At 41.9% G+C, this 25,302-nt stretch overlaps 2 protein-coding genes across 4 annotated transcripts in view; one reads left to right on the forward strand and one right to left on the reverse strand.

The window, feature by feature from the left end:
* The window catches only part of S6KL (ribosomal protein S6 kinase like), a 53,159-nt gene extending 49,279 nt beyond the window's left edge, over window positions 1-3,880 (forward strand). The window contains exons 8-9 of the mRNA XM_089593150.1: window positions 3,139-3,363; window positions 3,500-3,880. Coding sequence (XP_089449276.1) covers window positions 3,139-3,363; window positions 3,500-3,640 — 366 coding nt within the window. The 3' untranslated portion in view covers window positions 3,641-3,880. The remainder of the gene's footprint in view (window positions 1-3,138; window positions 3,364-3,499) is intronic.
* Window positions 3,881-7,685: 3,805 nt separating this feature from the next.
* Window positions 7,686-25,302, reverse strand: part of LOC106637783 (phosphatase and actin regulator 3) — a 142,181-nt gene continuing 124,564 nt past the window's right edge. For 2 of the 3 annotated variants that reach the window (XM_089592808.1, XM_089592807.1), the window contains 10 exons: window positions 15,477-15,719; window positions 14,214-14,459; window positions 13,890-14,103; window positions 13,486-13,518; window positions 12,758-12,903; window positions 10,819-10,975; window positions 9,720-9,775; window positions 9,535-9,638; window positions 9,210-9,382; window positions 7,686-9,121 (listed from right to left, as the gene is read on the reverse strand). In XM_089592808.1, coding sequence (XP_089448934.1) covers window positions 9,106-9,121; window positions 9,210-9,382; window positions 9,535-9,638; window positions 9,720-9,775; window positions 10,819-10,975; window positions 12,758-12,903; window positions 13,486-13,518; window positions 13,890-14,103; window positions 14,214-14,459; window positions 15,477-15,719 — 1,388 coding nt within the window. In that variant the 3' untranslated portion in view covers window positions 7,686-9,105. The remainder of the gene's footprint in view (window positions 9,122-9,209; window positions 9,383-9,534; window positions 9,639-9,719; window positions 9,776-10,818; window positions 10,976-12,757; window positions 12,904-13,485; window positions 13,519-13,889; window positions 14,104-14,213; window positions 14,460-15,476; window positions 15,720-25,302) is intronic. The other variant, XM_089592809.1, reaches the window with a different exon arrangement.

Raw genomic sequence — 25,302 nt, forward strand, 5'->3', positions numbered from 1 at the left:
GAAAATACTGACGGCGATCGTCTCGATATTTCAAAATGATAGAACAACATTTAGGTGACGTTATAGTCGTAACAAATGTGACACACCAAGCACATAACACACAAATGAGGGACAAACCGATCGACAGTTGGATGAAATCAGTGAAAACCCGTGTGATGTTTAGACGACACACGTAAAGCTCGTGGTAATATACTTCGTGGATGCGATACAGCCGTCGAAGCCGTCTCCCTAAACGGTTAATCACTCGATTCGGTCCATAACGCGATTACCCCAGCTGTAACCAATTAGCATTTCATCAACGACTCAATCACCTCGCCTCATTCGGCGCATCCTGCACGGATTGGATGTCGTTGCCACCGCGATTGACTCGAACGAAGCGCAAACGAGAAAAGGCAAAACCCTCCCTGCCCCACCCCATACAGCCACCGTGTACCTACATACATATAATATATACTCTCGCGTTATCGCTTAATACACATTGTCCGTTACACCTGCACCGCTTGGCTATACAACAGCAGAGGAGCTGTCGTGCACTCGATTATATATACGTACGGATCGGTAGTTGATGAAAAAAAAAAAAAAAAAAAAAAAAAAAATACAATGTAAGCTGTAAGGCGCCGAGTTATTGACCTCTCGCGATTTTTAGCCATCGACCAAGTGGCTCCGCCCCGTTTATCTCGGTGGCTGGCTCGCTCGATCTTGTAAGTTTTACTTAAACGCTCCTCTTGGGATGCAGGTAAGCGATCGCGATGGCCCCGATCGCTGGGCTCGAGTGTATATACATTATACCGATGCGATACCCATACACCGTACCAGTCTAGAGACGGGAAATGCATATCATCGCGCATCTCTTTGAGTGCACCTATAATGTACGTTATGCTACTTGTGGGACGATTTTTTTCTTCTTCTTCCTATACTTACCTCGTAAGTATCTAGGTATATATATACACCACATGTACGAGCGCTTCGATCAACCATGCTTTACGGAGTGCTGGGAAACCAAGCACGAATCGATATGTGTAGCTGCTCGTGTTTTTTTTCTTTCTTCTTTTTTTTCATTCTACTTAGGTAACTATATACTTGCACCGTGCGAGGGCTATATACATTACCACGTATAAGCATTATGGACGGGGCCAGCCGTCGCAGGGGATAACGAGTATACGAATGCTCAAGCTTGAAACTACTCCCAACGAAGGACTCGTTTGAAATCGTACGGCTCAATTGTTGGACTCTTCAAAAGGTCTACCACGGATCTCGATCGAGGCTTTGTCGTCATCCTTTTCAAGCCCCAGCGGGAGAAATCCGTACAAAAAATGTGTGTCAATCCGACATAGGGGCCCGTACATTTGTCCAAACTATCCAAATAAACCAAACAATCGATAACGGCTCCCTAGGCACTTATTTGGGGATGATTCCGACCACTCGGTGTTTCATTAGTTCATTTCATTTTCCAACAATCAAAAAACGACAAATGTATACGAGGGGGTATCAACAACATAGAGATCATCTCCGCTGCAAAAATCGTACACGCATGTACATCATCAACCGATGGATGAACGATCGCAGAGATCTACTCACCAATGCATCATAAACACGAGCCAAAAGACACCTCTGTATATTGGTACAACGTCAGTTGCATCGGTCGAGGAGGAGGAGGCCGCGACTTGTACACTAAGTGTACTAATGCCCATCGCGGTGATGTTCACGCTGATGGGACGCCTCTGCGTGCGCGCGCTCCCGCAGCGCCGGTGGATGGATCGACACGAGAGAATAAGCTGCTGCTCGAAGAAGCTGGGAGAAGAGGAGGTGGCGCGGGTAGGTTGAGGGTCGCGCGTGGCCGTTGACCCTGCACAAGTGCGTACACACACATACACGCGCGCGTTTCACTCGAGAGGGAGAAAGAGACTCCTCGTCTTCCTCTTGATGCACGGCCGTCCGCGTCATGGAGGCACATATATATGTATGTAAATGTACGGGCGCTAACGAGTCCTCCTATCACCAGCTAATTTCATGTATTTATACAGCCCAGCAGGGCTATATATGTGTGTGTGACCGAGGCTGGAAGGTGTTGTAACCTCCTCCCCTATTTCACTCGAGGGCTTTGATTTTCAAGGCTGACGGGCAGTTTGGATGGACCCTCCCCGGAGACGAGTTGTGCATACACGTTGCACATTATTGTCCGATGCATATAAGGGGCTTGGGGTCCCATTTGAATTGCATAGAGTACAGTAGTCCGCTCTATTGTATGTACATACATCACTGTGATGGGCTATTGATGGGGTGTATTGTGCGCTTGATGTTCATTTACGCGCATTACACTGGGTTGGGAATATAAGGAGACCCGTCACGATTGCCAAACGGTGATAATACACGTATATATATGTATACATCTGTTGTTAGTAATTTACCGAAGTGTATGCGTATCAAAGTGCAATAGAAACACCAAACGCTTGAATTGTTTCGAGTCACCCCCTTCCCTCCTTTGTTTTTCACGCCCCTTCCCCCACTATTTAAAACCTTCAGGGGTTGAAAGTTTTTTTTATTAATATTCGATCGGAGAGAAAACTTGGCTGTAAGGGGGAGGGAAGAAAATAAAGGGACAACCAACAACAAGTCCGTCGTTTGACCTCGTTTTTCGCTCGATAATTATTATTGTCAATTAAAATTCACGGTTTTCTCTCTGCCGGCAGATGGAAAATCCATTTCTCTTTGTAATGTCAATAATTGTACGCAAAGTAAAAAAGCAATTTTGATATCTAACATTTTTGAAGAAAAAAAAACCGAAAGAGCCTTTTTCTCTGTTCTACACTCTTAATGTGGGTTTTTTAAAACATTAGACTTTTAGTACAACCCAATTGACTGTGCTCCGTAAAGACCAAGTCCTGAACAGCACAATAGAACACGAGCCCGAAGCTCTATCGACAAATCTACGCATCGAGTCTGGCATGGAATTTCAAAATAATCACCGGTGAGGTGAAAAAAGCCATATTTCAGTGAAATCGCATAAATTTTCGCGCTTGATGAATTATTCATCGATCAAAGTGTGGAGGACACGCCGGCAGCTTGTCGGTGTTGGGGTCATCCGTCATTCAGCAATATTTATTAATTATTTTTTGTTGTTTTCTCCTCTCGTTTCAGTTCCCAGGTAAAAACATATCGAGCGACCTACTGGAGAACGAGGAGCACAAGGCCGTGAGTTTTGGGACTCTGCCCGAGGACGTCGGCGATCTGTCGCACGTCGCGATAGACATGCTCAAGAGGCTACTGCAGCCCGAGCCAAGATTTCGGATTAAATCAGTCCTAGGCCTTCAGCGGATCGGATTCTACATGGGCTACGACTTGCGCAGCTACACCGCCAGAAAGGTTTGACAGTCCTTTTTTTTATTTTTTATTTTTTCGTGTCCAATCCTTCGGAGACGACCTTGGCTATTAAATGATCGATTTCTGTCGTGGGTATTTTTGGAATTCCTTTGGAGCGGTTTCATTCCTTTCGTTTCAGGTATCGCCGTTTACGCTCTTGGGAAGGAAAATCGAGTCGACGGTCGCGTCCCCGGTGGACAATGAATTCGCCGACTTTGACTCCTTCGTCGGAGCTGGCAGTACGAGCCGCACCTGGACAGCGTCGGCGAAAAGCGAATGAATCGGGATGCTTTTGCCTACGATTGGACCCAATTTTTTTCACTTGTGATATTACAAACGTTGATCTGATTGTACGTGTACATAATTATATATACCCTGCGATATTTTATTCTTAGTTGTTTTCGATATACTTACGATAGATGTCCGTTTATTTTCTTCCAACAAAACTGCAAGTACAAATTTGTTTTTGTAACGTAGCATTAAAATGTACGATAGTCTGCATTATTACTTAATTCGTAACTCCAAAGTTATGGACATTTGTACTTAATAATATTAAATGATGAATTTGATAATAATAAAAAAGAAAAGAAAATACCATATTGATGTTTAGTCTAACATTTTTGGATTTGGGTGCAAATGAATGAACAAGAAGATATTTTTCATGTCAGTTTACAAAAGTTTTAATTTTTTTTTTTTTTTTTTTAAGAATAGTTAACAGTATTTTTGTTTGTTACAATATTTCATTGATAATATATATATATATATATATAATAAATTGCGATAATCAAGGTGCGCGTACAAACTAATAACAAAAGACATGAATGGCTTCCGAATTCCAAAGAACGCAGAGTCCCGCTGATAAAAAAATCGCCAGAGTCGGAGAGTGTGGTGCGCGATTTTTCGGAAACGCCGACATTTATATCGCTCGTTTTAATACCTAATACTCATTGTACCCCCTTCCCTCGCGCGCATTCTCGGCCCTACCCATGTAATCGCTTCGTTTTAATTATTCCCTCCTTCGGCAGAGGTACAATTGATTTCATTAAAGTTTACATTATAATAATAATTATATACAATGTTTCCTTACACTTGTAATGGGCCTCTTGTTTTTCTTTTCTCTTTCTCGATTATTATAATACAGCATACTACGTGTTCGCATCTATATCTTCAGTGTATTTGGCCAACGCACAACAGTCATATACGTTCGTACACATCAACCTTCGCTGTTTCTCGAAAAAGTACGCATACTTTGAACAACAGAAATATAATTGAGCTGTTTGAAAACATAGATTGTGAGTGTGATGAAGATAAGTGTCGCTCTTTTTTTAACGGAACAGTGATACATCGACATAGCAACGTATAATAAACCTTTGTCTAATGAAAAAAAAAAAAAAAAAAAAAAAATAAAGAGAGAGAAGCACAAAAACAAAGCTTTTTATTTGTCTACAAAGCTGCTCATTTTTTTTCAACTCCTGCTCTCGCACAGTACAAGTATCTTCGTCTTTTCGGTAAAAATCACCATCAATGCATGTATATATCATTTGTTTTTTGAAAAATTTGACACTTAACTTCATTCGTATCGAACAAATTGTAATATTAGCTAATTTTATTCAAATCGAGTTTTCTTTATCGTAGTAAGAAGGACGATAACTCGGTTTTTTTGTTCTCTCTTGCTGACACAATACTACTTTTTTTTTGTAATTATTTTTCTTTAAAACACGAATAAACTTCTTCGCTCGTTGGATATAGTTTGGCGGTTAAATTTTTTGTTCTTAAATTTTAATTTTTCTTTTAATATTCCATGAAAGATATGAGAAACGACATAGCTTCAATTACAACAACAGCCTACAAGTGATTGTATTTTTTCTTATTTCCGATCAAGTGTTTTAGAACAGCAGAACGTGTTAATGTTAAACACGTGCGCGCCAACCCTTTTAACCCATTGTATTGCACGAAAAAAAAAAAAAGTTATTGATTGATTGAAATAAGCCCTTTTTCGTTTTTCACGTACCACCTTAAACGTATTTTGTTCTTTATTATTGTTTTCATTATAATCTACCGATAAAAACTACGTTTAACTACACGTCTACGAATATGTTACAATTAGAAATGACCGTCCGTCCAGGTAACGATACCAGGAAATTTATCTTCACCGCATGTGCAGTGTGTATATGTTTTTGCGACTTTTAAAAATTACTTTACAAACCTCAACGTTACGAAAAACGTCAATTTTTTTTCCCCCGTCTATTTATCAATTTTTTGTTCACTTCCGTTCTACAGCTCGATGGAATGTTCCTTATTGTATGCACACACATGGATCCAAGCGCGGTTATTACACCCAATCGGTTATCTGCGACTGACATGAAGCCATACACTTTTTTTTAATACTATCTAATATTCAATACGAGCCACAGAACGGAAGTTTCGGTGTTTCAAACGCGTTTCGCTTAATCGACGACCTCAAGGAAAATTTAAAGCTCGACTTTCGATCGAACGACAACAAACGTCGGGCAATCGAAAGTCTATTAATTGTTTTCTCTTGAGGCTAATGGCACCACATCGTACTATATACCTTAAAAATTGCACACTTTATGCAAATGCGCACGATTCCCGTCACACACATTCGTGCGTTGTCCAACTTAGAGATTACACATTTATTTTATATTTTTCCGAGTGTTAGCCAAAGTACATATTTTAACGTTGAAAGTTATATGTATATAGAAAGCGCGATCCTCTTGCGAATCATTTCATGTGACACATATTCTTTCCTATGTCTTCGCTTTTGTATATAAAATACAAGACGTATACTGTGCTCGGGGCATATTATTTTGCTTCCCTTTTCTTAGTACACTTGACGTTCGTACCAACACGTTTTATAGTAACTGGTACTAGAAACGCGCATTATGCTAATACCTACGCGTATTATTTATAATATTTATAATAGGGTGTATCGTTCACGTTTAGGACGTCATACGTAAAAATTAATATGTATTTATATGTAGTTTGTCTTGAATTTATCATTTATGCAATAGTGCATAGCATCAATTTATTCCCATTCTATTAAAGAGCTTCGTACAATCGACTCTGCCCTACCTACTATTTCGTTATCTTCAGTGTGTTTGTTTCATTATTTTATATGTGTATTTATATTTATTTATATATGTATGTACAAGAATTGAGCTTGACGTTGGTCAACGCCGAACTCTCCTAAATATGTTTCGCTAATCGTGCGTAAATTCGTTCGTCGCTTCAGTGGTTATAGCTTCCGTTAAACGATAAGAAGATCTCATCTTGCATTCTCATCTTTCGTCTCCAATTTTTTGTTTATTTGTTTATTTTTTTTTAATATAAATTATTTTGCACTCGAATTAAAAAGTATCAATGATATAAAACCAAAAGTTTGACATTGAGCAAAAAAAAAAAAAAAAAAAAAAAAAAAAGAAAAAAATTTGGGCGATGATTATTTTTGTTTTATTGATTCAAGATATCGACAATCTTGTTAAAATACACAAAACATTTCTTGTTGAATAGAAAATTTTGATTTGAAACGCTTTTTAAAAAAATTTGTTTATTCCTAAACTACCGCAATCTTCGATCAATGGAAGATACTGTTCTTGTTTTTGCTAAACAATCGGTCGATCGCTAACATTTTTTCGCCTTTTTTCAATGGAAAACGATCGAGAATACCGTTGAAAGTGATCCACAGTCATTGGAAATTTTTCCCTTAAGTAGTCCTACATAATTATAATTATGTACTGTACAAGATTAATTGCACGATACAACGTTTCATTTTATTCGCATCAATACTTAATATATTTATAATGATAACTATTAATAGAAGTCGATGCATAGCTTGTGCGCTTACCAAAGCTACCTGTATAAATATATAAGTACAAAAAAGACAAATCCAACACGAAAACAGGAATGCCGCTAAATTTTACAATTAGTTAGTTGTTATTGCACACGTTTCGAAATATAAAATTTATAAATTTACGCATAAACCGGTAAACACATGACTCTATATAAAAAAAATAAATAAAAAAACAAACGATAATAAACAAAAATGTACAATAAATATAATACAGTGGCGATCGATGTAACTGCAGAGACATGATTTAAAAGATACTTTTGGAAACAATGACGAGCCAGGTAACGCCAGTAAGTCACATAAGAATGCAGCATGGTGTTTCTCTAATGCACAAATATATTTAGGAACAATTTTAGTTTTGTTCCTCTAAAAACTCGAAAACTTTACTAAATATATATATATATATTTATATGTGTATTCAGGAATGCGGCCAAAAAGAGGGGCCAATTCTCTCGTCTTTTTCTCTTTTTTTTTTTTTTTTTTTTTTTTTTGTTTTTTATCTTCTGGTGACTACTCGCAGTCACACAAAAATGATTTCTTGCCAAGGATTCTCCAAAAAATCCTACGCAGCGCGGAAACTTTGCACGACTTTCTTTTCAAACGTAGCGCAGCAGATTTTATCGAACACAACATCTCATGCTCTTCGACGTACAGAACAACACATCGCAGTAGTCCAAAACGTGCGGGTTTTCTCTCTTGTTTTACAATATTCAGCCATCTGAGAGTCCCGCTCGATTAATTGCTCGTTAATTTAATTTGATAAGTATTGCCAATGCAGCGGTGGACGCGTTATCCCGCGTATTGTGCGCAGCTTAGTTTCGAATCGATGTCGAGATTGCCGCAATCGAAATGAAATTAATTTCTCGGCGCCACTAAGGCCACCTTCGTCGCTTACATGATTTTAATACCAGTTGTGCAATTTAGACGGTTTTCTTTCTGTGCGCACCTTGAAAAAAATATTACTTTTTCTTTGATAAACGTACCAATATGATACATTACAAATTTGATGAGTATTTCAAACAACGATAATACTAGAATCGTGAAATAAATCGATTGTTGATTCGTACAGAGACATGGAGAAAAGCTTTGGCTCACTTTGAAAATCGTTACATAATGAGCATTCACAAGACAACGAACAGCACGAATATTGCAAGCTCTTGAACGACATTTTGCTGTTTTCCTCCCCTACGTGTCTAATTCTGTCGCCGATCCGCAAAAAAGGCGCGGTGAACCGCAAGAAAAAAGAAAAAAAAAAAAAAAAAAAAAGAGAGAGAGACGTACACATGTCGTGTATCAAACCCGAGATAAAAACGCACGAACGAGTTTGTAAAAAATGACGGCTATGGAAAATAAAAAGAGTCAAGCAGAGTTTAAAAAAAACGAGCTAAAACAAAGAAGAGCGAATAAAGAAGAAATCAGTTGCAGAGTGGGAAGCTTAGCGTCAGCGAGCTCTTCCGCACTCTATATCACAATCGAGCTGCCGCACTTGAAACCGGCGGGTAGGTGTATGTGTGTATGTATAATAGTATTGTTACGGGTGGTGCGTGCCTGCGTGTTCAACAACGCCGTGCTCGTTCCCTCGTCCACCGATCGGTACAGTCTCACGGGACGCGCAAAGCAAAATCCTGCTTCTTCCTTCATCCGCAAAACCATCGACGCCGTCCTCCATCCGGACAACCAGTTGTGATACCAAAACGAGTGCGTTGCACCACGATGCTGTCGCCTCACGCGGCAGCGGGCGAGTACGAGACCCCGGCTCCGTGTCGACGGCGTTGAGACGCGCGGCCGCCAATGTCGCACCACAACGGCACAGCACCCACGTTACATTCGTTAACTGCACCATCATCACACTCTATCAACTCTACACATTGCAATTGTCATGGTTTATGGAACCTGAGGAAGAAAGCAGAGAGCGCCATGGTTTATTTATATTTTCCCTACACAATGCATGAATCTTTGTGGGCTTATTGTGGTACGGTACCTGGTGAGGTGACGGCTGTCCTCGTGAACGGCCATTTCCATGCTCTTGAACTCGTTGAGCTCCTTTCTTATGGCAGCCTTGTCCTTCGGGGTCAGTCGCGTCCAGGGCTTGTCGGCTCGCCTGTCGTAGTCGTGCGCCTGCGTCACCTCGATGTAGTCATTGAACCTGATGATCTGTCGAGGGAAAAAATGTTCCGTGCAATCGTCACATAACATTACAAGACTCTGAGTGTATACGCAATGCTTCCCGCATTCGACACTGTATGTAGGTGAAAATAAATAAAATGAAAGACAAAGTTCTCTTTTAAAGAGAACTAACAACCGACCTTTTTCTCCTTGAGTTCGTCCACGGTCGGCCGGAAGCTGAGTTTCCGCAGGAGGTAGCGCTTCTTCTCCTCCTTCTGCTTCTTCTCTTCGGCCGGGCTTTGTTCTGCGCGTGTAAAATCGCGCGGTTAGTCGAATCGTTTTTACAAAAGGGTCTAAACAGGTGTCAGAGATAAAGAGGGCTTACTTTTTAAGATGTTTCGTTCCTCGAGCTCCTCCTGAGTTGGCCGCATGCTCAGCCGCCTGTGGGATCACACGAACGTTCAATTAGCACGCAGAAATTAATTTCCAAGGAAGATAGCTCACGTTTGAAGGGTGAGTTTAGGTATATTTTTTTCTTACGCAACTTTAGTCGTTTAAATCATCTCCGCGTATAAAACATTCATCTAAGTAAGTATACTATTTTTGCGGTTAGTAATAATTATTTTTGAGCGTACGGTAATAACTTTTTGAGGGCAGAAGTAATTTTTTTTTTTTTTTTGCATGATCTGATAATTTATGCTTGTATTATGAATTAAAAAAAAAGAGAGAGATAGACCAGCGTGCGTTTTTCAACTTGGAAAAAAAGGAAAATGGGACGTATGCCAAGAATGAAAATGTCCCAGTTGTCTTTTAACGCGAATATAAATAACGGCCAAGATTTCATCGCGTCCATCGTCACGATCGAACCGCCCTATCCATCGGAGTACCGTGTCATAAACTAAAAAACAAATCGGATCGGCATCGGTTGCACGTACATACACATGTGTCACTCGAGCGCGGACGCATTACTGTTTGGTGAAAATCAACGACGGCGCGTCGTCCAATAAATCGTCGAAACAGCTAAAACTACAGCCCATATTTTTTGCGACCCCGTGGATTTGTTGTGCGATTGCTTCTGTTTTTATTGTCCAGTTTGGAGTACACTTTTTTTTACCCACGGATCAATTTACAATTTGTTAAAAGAGGATGCAAGAGGGCTGCCGTTTAATTTGGAATAATGGCTGGAAAACTTTTGATTGCGCGCGAAATTAGTTTGCAAGTGCGATGAGCTTGGAAATATGATTTCCGCAAGTTTGAACGAGCTTTCGTTGCACCCGCACGCGCGCGATTTTAATCTCGACGAAAATCGTTTAATTTGACCAAACAAGAAAATTACTCGGTTTCCCCCAGAAAAAAAAAACATATTCCTTCAACTATGCGCAAAATCGGTAGAGGAACCAAAAGCCCACTTTTAAAAAATCCCATCTCGTGATTCCTCCAACGATCAACAGCGTATAGCAAAAAAAATCAAGTATGAATCTCACCTGATGAGCCTCGCGCCGATCGCCTCCTTGGTCTCTTGCCTCTCATTTTCCGACTGTACCTGAAGGATGTTCCGATTGATCAGCTCCTGGTGCGAGGGACGAAGCTGCAGCTTAAGATTCAACGACTCCTTCCTCGCTATCTTAGCCGCGAGTCGACCTGAAACGCCCATGGTTTTATGCTTTTCACATTTCTATCCTTACCGGTTTTGTTTCGACATGTCGTGCAATTTGTTTCGCTCGAGGGGTTTTATAGCTCTGCCGGTGACGAATGTTTTTCTACTAATGAGCTGAATTTTGCAAAACGGTATATGCACACAGGTAGCTCTCAAACGAGTTCCGAGATCCGGGAAAATGGCGTCAGTGGTGTTTGCCAAAAATACGCGGACCCAACGCGAAAAAACAAGTTTCATCCGCAGGAAGTAGCCGCACACCCACGGGCGCAAGTAATTTTGAAAACATTTTGTTGTACATTAACAAGCGGTACGGGACGCTTATTTTTCAATCCAACAGTACCGTTTCGTCACGCAAATTTTAAACAACAGAGAGCACCGGGCGCTGAAATTTCACGTCGCTAAAACGCGCGCGGCAACAGCGTTATAGGAGCTGTCGATAACAACTCGCGCGGCCGTCCGTGACGCCCGAAATAGGCACCGACAGCTCCGAGCGGGGATCGAATTTCGCGACCAAGTTACGAAATCTCGTCGTCACTTTTTGCCACCTCCTCCCCTCCGGCTCGATTTGTTTATTTTCTTCTTCGAACGACGATGATCGTTTGATTTATCTTTGCGATTCCGCGGACAGCCGTTGCGAATACATCCTGGTCATTTCGTACGCACGCAGCGTAGGTGATGCCAATTCAATTAAAAAAAATGGCAACTTGATTGCTGTCGTAGTAAAGCTTTTTTTTTTTTTTGAACGTATAACAAAAATATCACGCACCGCTCGTCTATGCACGTCGAAAACGCGAGTAATAAAAAAAAGAAAAAAAGCGCATCAGTCACTTGAGGCGAAAACAAAAGGACTAGCGTCCACGTCAGCCGATCGGAGAATCCACAAGTGCCATCGCGGTATATAATATCAGGTACAAAATTCAACGGAGCGAACGACCTATCAAGTCGCAGTAATCGTTGTACTCCATGCTCCAGCGATGCCGGTCCATCATCGTCCGCACAGATCACGATACAAGTTGTACAGAAAAGGCACTAACGGACGGCAAGGGTATTTCGCCGAGAACTTATATATACTAGACCACGAGCAAAACAAACGCACTTCACGGCCGATCGCACTTGGGCCGAGTAGCGTCGATTTCCCAAATGGCCCGATATAATTCCGCGTCGGCTCGTTTATTGGCACACTTGCGCGTTGCGTTGCTCGATCGAAGGGTCACCGAGCCAAGATCACCTTTTTTCCGGGAAAGAGGGAACAAGTGGTCGGGGTATTTTGAGAACCACCCCCCCGCGCTTGGACGGAAGACTTCAATATGGATGAGTCAACGAATCGTACTTACACCTCGCGTTTTTTTTATGTATATATTTATGTCCGTAAGATTTTTCGGTAAGTTGGAGGAAAACAAAAAACGAGAAATCCGTACATGTGCGTGTGTACATAAATTTAGTCGGGCATGGTCACGTGAGTCGTCTGTTTTCACGGTCGCAGAGTGGCAAGGCGAAGCTATAAGATATAGATAGAGAACTTTGTCGGCGTTAATGAGCAGCCACCGCTAAAGCTCTGTATTATACCCACGTATACCGTGCCGGTGGATTAATATTAAACTCAAGGGTGGTAGCGCGCGCACACGCCAGCTGCAATTAGTGCGCGGGACGTCAAAGACTGATTCCTTGATGCGCGCGAGTGTGTCTCATTTACTTGGAAATTTTCGTCACTGTTGTTTTTTTTTTTTTTTTCCCCCATCGCGGTTATTGTGTAACGGTGTACTCACTCTGCTCGTCGTTGTAGTCGTCCCGGTATATCACGTGGCCGTCGTTCGCGTCCGACTCCGTGTCCTCGCGGATGCTGTTGGGCCTCGCGTTCTCCTTGTTCTCGATGGTGCTGTGCAGCGCCAGGCCAAATCTCACGGGTCGGCTACTGCAAAATGGAACGGGCGTTATTCCTTTTTTTGTTTTTTGTCCATTTTTCGGGATGGCTGATGCGTGGACAAATTCAGTTTTTTTTCTTTTTCTTTTTTTCTTTAAGGTTGAATTTGGGGTGTCTAAAGCTATTTGGCGAATGCGAGTCACGTGAAATGAAGACTCAGGCCCAATATTTTTTTATTTCATTTAGTATCTTCATTTTACGTGACACTTTATACGAAAATAATTGTAGGATTGACATAGTGATTTGTAGTTGACGGTGACAGAATCGACATTGCGGAAGTATATTTGGATGAAATTCCTATCTTTTGTTTTCTCATGCTTAATAAATTAGACTTTTCATGCCAAAAGTGAGGGAGTACGAAAACTGTTGGTCTATTATTTTCAAACGTGTATAAAATACATATGCAATATAGGGGATGTACTGATATCGCACGATCGTGTATGTATATATTAACGGAACCGCGCATGCTTGCTCGGTTAAAAGGTAAAAAAGATGGAAAAAAAAAAAATGAAGAAGAAGAAACAGTGTAGACAAAGGAAACACAAAAGTTTGAAAGGGTTGCGAAAAAATTACCATATTTTCATCCTAGACCTTAAAGGAGGCCTTCTGGTTAAGCATAAGAAACATAAGATTTTTCTCTTTTACTAGCGATCGAAGATAAATAATGTGCGTGTTAATGGGCGAATGCACGGCGAGAAGCGTGATTCACTACGTCATCTTCTAAATGATCTCTACTTTGATTTTTTTTTTTTTTTTTTTTTTTTTCGATTAATATACTCTTAATTGTTTATCCTTATCTTTTTTCACACCTGAAACATGACTTTGACAAACGATTTTCACCCACAAGTGCCAACGAGTCTTGTACTTTTTTTTACTTGTAGATATTTTTCTTTTTTTTCGAGTGAAACAACAACAACAAAAAAACAGCATGATCGTATTCTGTATAAATTTCCACGGAAACCCGTGAGCGAACGTACTTGAAGGACGCGTGGAGCTCCTGGCGCAGCGTGAGCGGCCTGATCTCCTGGGTGGGGGTGCTCTGGGGCGTGCCCGGGCCGCTGCCGCCTTTTTTCTTGAGCGCGCTTTTGAGCGGCATCGCGTGGAACTTTGGCTCCTTGGCCGGTATCTCCTCGACGCGCGTCGTGTCGATCCCGTACATGTCTTCGTCGTCGACATCGATGTCCTCGTCATCTGCAAATTTTTTCATAGCACCCCCCCGACAACGTGCCACGTATATATAAGTACGGGGTGTACAATTGGAGAGTGGGAGAACAAAAAAAAAGTAAACAGGAGATACCAACCGTCATCCTCGCAGTCGAGTAGCGGCACCTGCTGTTGCTGCTGTTGCTGCCGCTGCCGGATCAGGAGGGTCGGGCTGGGCGAGCTGAACATGGGCGGGGGTGGGATAGGGCCAATTTCGCTCAGCGGAATCGGTGGCTCCGGCAGCTCCGACAGCATCAAGTTCTGCGGGTAGCATCGTTCGATCACCTGCTGTTGCTGTTGCTGCTGGTGATCGTCCCCACCCGAGTGAAGCACACCCTTTTCCGCTGGAATTGCCATTTTTTTTTTTTTTTTTTTTTTTCTTTTTTTTTTCTTCTATGATGGATTATATTATTTGGTTGATCTTGAAGGTGTTACCATGAGTTTTTATTAACAATAATACAGTATACGCAAGCACAGAGTTAGTAGATATATATTTTCTTTTTTTGCATGAAAAGAGAGCGAGACAGAGAGAAAAGGCAATTCAATGAAACATCGTACAACAACGAGGTGAGTTGAGTGTTAGTATAAATACATTAATGTACCTTGTTATACGCCGAGTGATCGGAAAGTCCAATATTACTTTACTAAATTACGTATCCATACAGGTATATGCACATGTATACTCAAGTTTACGAGAAACTCAATTCGAGTGCAATTACCAAGTAAGTATAAGTACAATGCACAAGGTGTACACGGTGTGTGCGCTCACTGCTGTTATTACGAAAATCGATCACACGATATAAAGTATGTATTATACTCAATTTGTATAACTCGTGTTAGTAGGAGAAGCGTAAAATTGGCCCATTTCCAAGGTATTAGGAGGAGGGGAAGGAGAAAAATTCAAGTAAACACAGTCCACACCAAAAACTCCCCTTTGCTTCCATGCTATTCAGGTGTATACTGAAAAAAAAAAAGTTTGTTCTCGGGGAAGAAGAAGACGGTACCGTACAGTTGCAAGCTGTACTACAAACAGGAAACTTTGGAGTTTAAGCAATTTTCACCAGGATACAGCTATACTATGACTGCCCAAGCTGCGTCGAAAAGCTCTGAGAAAAAGCTCGTGGTGTTCGCCCCAATGTGTGGCGCAATCAGCGTTTCGGGACGCTGATTGGCAGAAAATTTGGGCACCACATGGTTAAAAAAAAGAAAAAAAAAAAAAAAAAAAAGCAAGCAAGCTGCATTGGTGACAATGATGATGGTGTTAGTGTGGAGTGACACACAACGGCAAAGCGTTAAAAGTCGTCGTTTGGCGAACCTCAAACGCGCGGAACAGAGACAAAAAAAAAAAAAAAGCAGCCAACCTGCCGAGGGATCGTCAAAGGGTGGTCCAGGGACCTTGCGGTCGTTAACGAGGACGCGGGGCGGTGGGCAGTAGCCGCGGGCGGGGTTGAGCCGACGATTGCTACCCAAGCGGCCCCCGGTGTCCAAGGTGTTGGGCCTGTTTGGCTTGTTGCAGCTGCTCGGGTCCGAGGACTGCTGGTAATGCTGCTCGCCACTGCCGGCGCCGCTTCCACCGCTCGGCTCGCTCTTGTCCTTCTTCGGCTCTGCAAATACAAAGGGAGGACCCGCGTTTCGTTCAATCGTGTGTGTGCTTTTTTTTTTTTTTTTTTTTTTTTTTCTTCCCCCTAAAAGCGACTTTTAATCGACGCTTTGGTATGCGTGTCAGGGGGATATACGCTACTCAGTTGGCGGAGGTCACACCTTCGATTTCAACGTTTAAAAGGGGGACATTGCTCGGGGGTGTATAATATACCTACTGAAACTAATTTTAAAATTGGGTCGTTTTGATGACCTGTAAAGTATATATATACATGTATACGAGTGTAAACGACAGCAGCGTTAAATGCCGCGGCGCGGATAAACATTCGCGAAATTCTCGAAATAACGCGATCATTATGATGATGACGACTCGAGGCATTGGCGAGTCGGTCACCAACGGAGCGCGTAAACAAGGTAAACCATTGTTTGTTTGGTTTTTTTTTCTCCTCCTCCTCCTCCTCCTTCTCCTCTACTATAAATAGAGGCTCTAAAAATAGCGTTTGGCCGTTTCTTTTCGGAAATAAATATATACGTCCCGTAATGGTTTTATTGCCCAATGCACGCCTAATGTTTCAAGAGCATACGAAAAAAAAAGAGTGAAATTGTTCCGTTAACTGTTATGATTAAGACAAAAAAAAAAAAAAAAAAAGAAAGTATTTCCCGTATATCCCGCAAAGCGGTACTTCGTGCATTGGTTCACACTACAAATTAGCAGGAAAAAACAATAAGCTGGGAAATTCCTGTACACCGGTGTGAGTATAATGTAAGCCGTCGCCTGCAGGCAAATCGAAATTGATTTGTAAACGTGTGTACGAAGAGAGAAGGAAGAAGCTGGTAAGATGCGGACCGAGCCAATTCGCTGAAGAGAGGCATCCGCAGCAGCTAGTTTGAATGAAAGCCGGAGGTATGTGTTGATGGAGCATATATAGCTGGCTGGCTCGGGTCCACGCTCGTGTAAACGTGTATATTATATATATATATAGACACACGTGTGCTCGCGACGCCACTCGGATTTTTCGCATTTCTCGCGCTCGGTCGTGGATATGTAGGCCGTGTACAGTGGTTTGTTGGGCAGGTGCCAAGTCGATTGAGCCGAGTAACAGGGATACGGAGATGGAAGCAGAGATAGGGAGACAAGTGTATACACGCGTGTATTCTCGTGCGGAGGCGGAATTGGGGTAAAAGCATGCGAGCGGGGGCTAGTTGTGACGACCAAGGATAAGGAGAGAAGAAGAAGGAATATTTGCGTTGATTTCTTGGTTTATTTTTATTCATCTCTCTCTTTTTTATTTATTTATTTTTTTTTTCTCTTCGCTTCTAGGTTTTTTCTCCTAACTGGACGTGAAATAGCCTGCCATATGTTTCATGGACATTAAACGAAGAGCTAATGTACGAGATACGAAAAACTGGAGACCGTACGACTGCACGTACGATAAGCTTATCGCCCGTTAGTAGTAATATACGAGTATGGTCAGACGCATGAAGTTTCAAACAACTTCATCGCACCGGTCAAATGTATGTTGAATATTTGAAAACTTGACTTGAAAAAATGTCGATTCTTTTTCGTACAAGAGGGTAGAACAAATTCTTTTTTTTTTTTTTTTTTTTTTTTTTTTCCTTAACAAAGTTATGTTTTTCAACTGGCTAAAGAATTTCGTAACAATTTTCGGGGTCGACTGAAAAATGCCGCATCGACTCGCGCGAGGCGATCGATAATCGGACATTCCTTTCTACCAACAAAACTCTCCACGATACTAAAAACATAAATTAAAACAAAAAAGTTAAAGAAGATAAAGAGTTTCACGCATCAACGTCGGTACAAAATCCGCCCCACCTCGTCAATAGCGACCAACCCCAAGTCAGCTGTTCCATGCAAACGCGAAACAGCATCAACGCGTGCAATATAAGAAGCAACACACCAATCGCGATCGCTGAAAGGCGGATACGCGCGACCAAACCTGTATCCCTCACCGACGCACTTTACTTGCCTCGCCAATTGAGCGCAGCCGTCCTCCCCATGATACGGAAAGTTAAAAAATTCCCTTCACTCTCAAAGAGAAAAGAAGACCCCAAAAAAATAAAAAGGCTCTTTATTCCACCAAAATCACGCACAAGCACGTGTCACTCGCGCGACCTGTTGGCCACCTCGACGGAAACGCAACTGCCTCTTTCGCTCTTCTGCCGCGTGCCACTCGCGTCGTGCATGACGCGCTGATTAAAATAGTCCTCTACCGGCGAAGGGGGGGGGGGGCTCTCCTTTCATCACCACTCACATGCGTAAATATTATACATCGGCTCGTTGTTGTACGTATCGTCGATTAATGGCAAAGGCTGCTGATGTTTCTTTTATATCCACATGGCGCCGGGGAGATGTTTTTTTTCTTTTTTTTTTTTTTTTATTCTTTCATCATAAATCAAGTCGAGGGGGTTATTCACCGATCCAGACGAGAGACCGGCAAAGTAAACGTAAACTGTTTGTCTCCAGTCTCGTCCAACTTACAACGTCCCTCGAATCATCGGGACAAAGACCGATCGATCGCGTGCACAGTTGGCGGGTGTGAACCAACTTGGCTCTCCCTGCATTTCGCGTACACGGAGCACGTCGGAGGCGCAATGCAGCTCCTCCCCCTTCCCCTGTACAGCCTGGATGGCAGGCTTTCGTCGCTCCCGTGAACTTAATCTTGAGGGGGAAGGGGGAGATACATTGCCAGCAGACTGCAAAGTGTATGTATACAATAATGTGGAGGAGGACGACCCTGCTGTTGCTGATGTGGGGTCTGCGCTTTTGTTTGTGCGCGACGAGTCGTTGGAAATGCCGTGAGGATTCATACGATTCGCTGGAGCGCGCGCATTGTGCCCTCCATTGTGTGAATTTTGAACGACAGTAGCGTTGCGAGGGCGTTGGGTTATTGTTTCAAACTTATTTGTTCATTTTTTTTTTTTGGTGTTTTAAAAGTGTTATTGGTTCTCCGACGAGAGTTTTGGAGAGGCGGGGGCTTTCGCTGGAGCGGGATGCATTATTCAATTGGTCCTTTGAGCTCGAAAGGAGTTTAAAAAAATGTGGACGGGGCCAATTGTTTCGTTACTCTCGTGAAAAAGAGGGAGTCCTTTTGAAGATCCCCGTAGGAGGAAAGAGGAAGTGAGCAGCGACAGGTTAAAGGAGAGAGGAGAAAATAAATAAGGACGTGCAAAAGTGAGGGTCACTTGTTCTCGCAAGCCTTCCCTTCCCCTCCCTCCACCGCAGTTGCGAGGATAATTTCTCGAGCCAATTTTCGACTGCCAGATCGAGAAAAAGTGGAGCAAAAAGCTCCTCTATTCTCGTTTTTTGGAGCAGGGCATGTATCAAAGTTCGAGGGGCAAAAAAGTTTCCGATGCGGGTGGAAATGAGCCGGTTTTCCATTGTTTGCGCTCCGGCGAACGCGCAGAGAGTTTTCCGAGAGGCCTACACTCCTCGGACCCGCAATTTCGCATGATGCATCCTCCCGTCTTGAAGTTGCGCGGCTTTTACTCTAATGACGCGCGTTCCACATATGCGAAGGAAAAAAAAAAAAAAAAAAAAAAAAAAAGAAAACACGTATCCGTATTCTTTGTCTCCGTGCATCAAACTATGTTTTCTAGTAAAATTTTATTCTCGACAAACAGTACAGGAGAAAAATATTTCCATCTTCATCCCAACATTCGAATTCACATATACTTCGCGGGAGGCCAAACCGCAGCCACGTGCACCCAGGCACAATTGGCCACAAGAGCGGGAGTCACGTAGGACAGGACAATCAAACGTGCACGCACATTAGAAGGTGGCCTTGGCTATGGGCACTTCCAACCCCCGTACGGTATTTATGTATGCATATATACGTACAAAGGACCACGTCGATGTACATTTGTGTCAGCCAATCGAGCCTCTGCACTGTGGCTGTCTGGCTTCAACTCCCTTTCGCAATTAGCGAGACGCTTGACATCCCCCGAGTACGACGTTTAGCAGTGGCGGGTCCGTGAGGAGCTTTCAAACTCTTCCGGGAATCGCAGAGGAGGGGTGGTCGGTATCGTGTATGCATACTTTATGTTTATTTTCATCAAGTTGATCGATCGATGTCGTAATAATTGTTAACAATTCATATTTAGCTTATTCGAAGTAATATAATTACGTTGAAACATCTGCACTAGTAATAAAAGATGCAAAACTACTTCAATTTTTTTTCATATTCCAGTGCACTGTTTGCGACTTTTCTCGGATCTGCAATTACACAACCCGCAAATGAGGGTGGTTGAAAAAGTCCTTTGGAATCAGTTGTGTAATTTATTGCGTAATCGTATAAACAATTTGTATAGGTAGTTACGTGTTGTGAATTCTCTATAGCAAGGTTGCGGGTGGAGGCAAGAGAGAGAGAGGAGAGGGGAGATGTTTTATTCACTGCAATTCCATGTACTCGCTCGATAATCTGGTGGAGGGGGGGCGCGCTGAATTTAATATCGAAGAAAAATAAGAAAGGAAAATCCCTCCCAGTGCCAAGGACGCGACTGACGGATAGTCACGAGCTCTGCTCCCACCCTCCCCTCGATAAACCCGTATTTACGTAAGAGTCGATAAAAACCGGAGCCGATGTATCGATAAGTGCACGCGAGCTCGGGATTCCCCGCTGCGATAAGCTGCAGAGTGGGTGTGTATAATGTATACCGGAAGAGGGAAAAACGTAACAAATTTTATGGCCGTTTGCTGGGGCTTAAAATTAATTATACAGCGTAAGGAAACCTGAGACCGGAGACCGAAATCAATTACGATAATTGGACTCTCGAATAACCGAGGTAGCTGTGAGCTCGGAATATTGAAAAGTCGTAAAAGCGAAATACAGAGAATCGATGTGGATATCATTGGTATACCGGAGGGACTGCGATCCGTTCCGCGTGATTAATGCACAGCCAACGGTTAATTAACAATTAGTTTGTCGCTACGTTATACCTTGGTGTACCTTCATCATGAAGATGATAACAGTAGTAATTGCCGTAACTAATTAATTGAGCATTTTTTTAACAATCAGACTTGGGCACAACTATCCTATGGATTTTGGAAGACGCTGAAGGAAATTTTTTTTCTTCTCTTTATTAATTTTTTAATTAAAAAATTTTTCATTCGCCACTATTCACAATAGAGTACAGAGAAAGAATTTTTTTTCTCTAGCAGATAGGTACAATAATAAAAGTTACTGCATGTAAAGTAAATTTTAATTAAATATTCAAATACTCTGTCTATACCTCGCTTTTTTGTGTTAATTTTTTTTGTTTTTTAATACCGTGTATCACATTTTCGGCAAAAAATTATACTTATCCACGCCCAAGTCTGAAATAACAACAATTTCGAATAAATGTAAATGAGGTACGACATAAGCACGCATTAACGATATAAATGAGTTGAATTACGCGTACCAGAACAAATGAGTGCAATAGACTACTCGTACTCACTCGCTAATCTTTTTACGTACCACTGAGGGAGTAGAAGGAAAAGAATAAAAAAAAAAAAAAAAAATTCAGAGCTCTATTAGGAGCTTTCAACACTAACTTGGAGCGTTCTTTTCTTTCCCTTCCTTCTTCCAATTAACATCCACACAGCACTAGCTAGAACAGCTAAATCCAGTAATAGCCTCCGACTAGAGCCACTGGGGCCGCATATCGTGGGCGTAATTAGCCCGCGAGGGTAAAAAAAACAAAAGGCTGCTAGCGCGAAATTTTCTATGCCAGTTAGCACGTGCCTTTTCACGCGATTGCAGGACACTTGGTATTTTTCAGGTATCCTTGCACGCTTTTTTACGATATTTTTTATAAATACCAGTGCGAGACGCGTTCAATTTAAATCTCGAGAGAAACAGAGGGAAAAAGAAAAATTACGAAAAATAACGATTCGAGAATAAAATAGGGTGAAATTTAGACTTTATTTTACTGCTTGAAAAAAAAAAAAAAAAAAAAAAAAAAAAAAAAAAAAAAAAAAATCCCCTAAAGTCGGAATCCCTGCGTGGAATATAAAAATAGATCGGAATTACTAAACGCCAAACCAACGAGTGAAGAAAGAAAAAAGGTCCCTCCTTACACATCCGTCGTCAAAATCCTCTATTTTTTTTTTTTTTCTCCATACATCTCCGCTCTTTTTATACGTACGTATAACTTTTCAGTCCAACTACTGCCCAACGGCGCGTGCTCCTCTCCGCCACTTTTTTTTTTATTTTCTCGAGTGCTTTTAGCGACCAGCCACGCTCACTTTCCTCCCTCGTTCCTTTTTACTCCTTCGAGCTAGTAGTATACACCCCGAGAATTTGCCCGAGCGCCATACATGAGGGGAATTTCCTTCACGCGCGTTTCAACGATTTCCTTTGCTATTTCTACCGATTCGCCGGTGTTTTTTCGCACCTACGACCCGAGCTTTGGATGAAGATGTGCAGTGTACAGCTCAGCTCAAATAAATGATTCACTGTGTCAATTACAGCCTATTAAGTGTGTTTGGTACCATTGGTCAAATATTAAGATGGAAATCTGTTGAAATGACTTAACGAAAATCGCAGTCGCGTGCAACAATCACGTGATTTCGTCGAAAAGGTTATTCTCGTTTTTTCCTTGAAATTCGGTCCTCCAGCACCCGTACACTTCACGAGATATACGCCACGTATCTGCGCTCACTTCGGGCGTGATAAGAATCCAATTTCAAAACGCGACACAAATCGTTCGTACGCAGCTTTACCCTGGACTAAAAAAAAAAAAATAAACTTTGTCAGAGATGACAGTTTCCCCGTGCCACGAGTTCGCATCAACTCCAACGAAATGCTTGTCGCTAAAACTTTATCCGTTATTTCCACGGTAACTTTTTCCATCGAACATTTAAATTTTCACGTACGGAACCCGTAGAGTAAAAGTACACGCAGAGCGAACTCGTTATTCGGCCCAATTTTCTTACTCGAGAGTTGAGGGAAAGTTCGGCCCATAAGAAGCGCGAACACACTTCTCCAGCGCGAGCTTTTGTCTCTCGGTTGGCTGACGATAAACGGGTTTACCGACACTGTACCAGTTGCGCGCATGAACGCAGCCCTTACTTACAGGGCACTCGAGATTGTAAAATATTCCAACTCAACAAGGAGCCATTCGACAATTTCGGTAGTTCAATTTTTAATCACACCCCGGTGGTCTGGTTAACTTGTGTTTCTTTTTTTGTACTCGAGGGAAAACAAATGAAAAAGGCCAAAGCAAAGCATCACGGCAATTAAAAATAGTTTCCAACGCAAGCTACGCCGTTGGCTCTCGGGAAATGTACGACACATTGAAATAAAACGCGCTCGACTGTCGTGTATTACTTACCGTCCGGCGCTTGCTGTCCCCCTTAAGAAATAATTAAGGCGGCGCGTCGACGCGAGGCCGTGTTTTGAAATTTTGATCGAAGGCGCGGGGCTGCTGCGGAAGAGCTTGCTTTGACAGGTCGTTTGTAACGGGCTCGGCGCAGATGCGGCCAAATATTCCAGTGTTGGCAAGTTTTTCGTCCCCCCCCCCCATGTACACTTGATGGAATTTAATTTAAAATTATTTTAACCGGGGGGGGGGGGGAAGAACATAAGTAAAAACTAATAGATCAAATCGATAGAAATAGCTGAATAGAAAAAAAAAAAAAAAAAAATTAACAGAGAACAGTTGAGGCGAACGAGAGAGGAAAAGAAGAAGCACGTGCGCGTATCGTTCAAACTTTTCTGCGTTTCAGCCAGCATCGAGACAATTTGCAATTCAACAGAGAAAATTGTCAGCTGTTGTCACAAAAGGCACGAGTTGAAAAAAATACTTATCTCGATGACAGCTATACAGAAGGTGTTTATCGAGAGAAATACAACAACTAAAACGCCAACAACTACAACTCGGCACACAGAGAGAGAGGGAGAAAAGGAACTCGCTTATCTTATCGGAGAAAATGCACCATTAACAGTGTGTGGGTAGATACACACAAATATAAGTTCCAATGCCGATGATGAGTTTCGCCTGCAAGCGTTGCGCCGAAGGAATTTGACCTTGAAATGCACGCCGCTCGTTTGACGTCAACAGGATTTTCCATGCACTGCACTTGTATACCCTCTCCCTGTCGCGAATGTATAGGTACATACACACCGTTAACTCATCGAGCCGAGAGGTATAACAAATGTGCTTTATTCTATTTCCAGTCGGATGACCGCAAGCACAAGTCTTTGTTCTTCGAATCGAAACACTGTATACCCACATGGCCAACACGGTCGCGTTTTTCTTCGTTTTGGAAACAATAATTTTTCGCTAATCGAGCATCTCTTTTGGAATCGTTCCAAAAAATCCACCCAATCGCAAGCTCTCCGATGTACACGGAAAAATTTGCCAAAACTCGATAAACCAAATCACTTTTTTTTTTTTTTTTTTTTTTTTAAACATGGCGGGGTAATCACGTTGAATATAAAAAGGGGGAGGAGGCGGTAGCGCAGAGGTATTTTTCACCCGGTTGTCGGACGCCCGTCAAGGTTGACGCGTCGGTATAGTGGAGGAGCAAAGCGGCGCGCGCGTGGAAGAGAAAAGAACTTGGCGGAGAATAAGAAGGAGGAGGGGAAGGGAAGCTCTGAACTTGAACTCACGTCAGTTACGCAACGGCGAAGTCGGGTGGTGGCGTAGACGGGAAGAAAAGGTCAACAACACTTGCTCAAGATTTTTTTTTTTTTTTTTTTCTTGTGTACGAGGGAGGCGCGGGTATTTTAATAAAGACAACAGATAGAGGGAGGGGGAGAGACTTTCGGGATGGATGAGACGCCGCTCGTAGGCGACTGGCAATGAGGAAGTGATGGTTTTCTTTACGGGGTGGATGTGTCTGGATTTATCTCCGGGTCTCGAGTGTTGAACTCTTTTTTTTTTTTTTTTTTTTTTTTTTTTTTTTTTCTACATGGTGGAGATTTTTGTTTGAAAAGGAGTGGTTTTTTTTTTATCAGCAGTTTGATTAAAATAAAGTTCTTCTACGCAGGATCCAAAGTTACGGAGTTAGGGTTTAGGAATTTTTTTTTTTCGTTTTTCAAATTCAAGGACTGGCATCACGGAGAAACGAGCTTTTGAAAATTTTCGTGTAAAAGTTTGAATTGAATTGGGCTTATTAGCTTCGAGAGTTACATTTGAGCTTGAACTTGTGGAAAAAAATTTCAAATGGAATCGCAAAGTGCCTCTCGCTACGTGATGAATCTGAAATTCAATTCAAATAAGTTTTGTTTCAGTGACGTAGTATATTTCATAAGTGCATTACGGGAGTAACTTAAAAAAAAAGGGAAAAAAAAAAGATTTCCTACTCAGATCTTTTTTTTTTTTTTTTTACCAGAATGGTCACGATACCATCAGTTCTTGAATGTCCTGCTTTAAATCTCCATTTTTGCTAGTAAATAAAAAGAATTGAAAAAAAAAAAGTTTAATTCATCGCATTCATAATGATACAAAAAACGCAACAGCGTACTTGACGTGAATGTATCCAGAAAATGATGAAAAATGAATTATATTAATTGATATTATAAGGTTTCATAACGACGTGAGCGATTAATCACGGCTTTTGATCAAATCGACGCCTTTAAT

The sequence above is a fragment of the Copidosoma floridanum genome, unplaced genomic scaffold (genome assembly GCF_036245765.1).
Source record: "Copidosoma floridanum isolate Cflo_tuat_1 unplaced genomic scaffold, Cflo_Japanese_pri ptg000019l, whole genome shotgun sequence".
In the NCBI taxonomy this organism is placed as follows: domain Eukaryota; kingdom Metazoa; phylum Arthropoda; class Insecta; order Hymenoptera; family Encyrtidae; genus Copidosoma; species Copidosoma floridanum.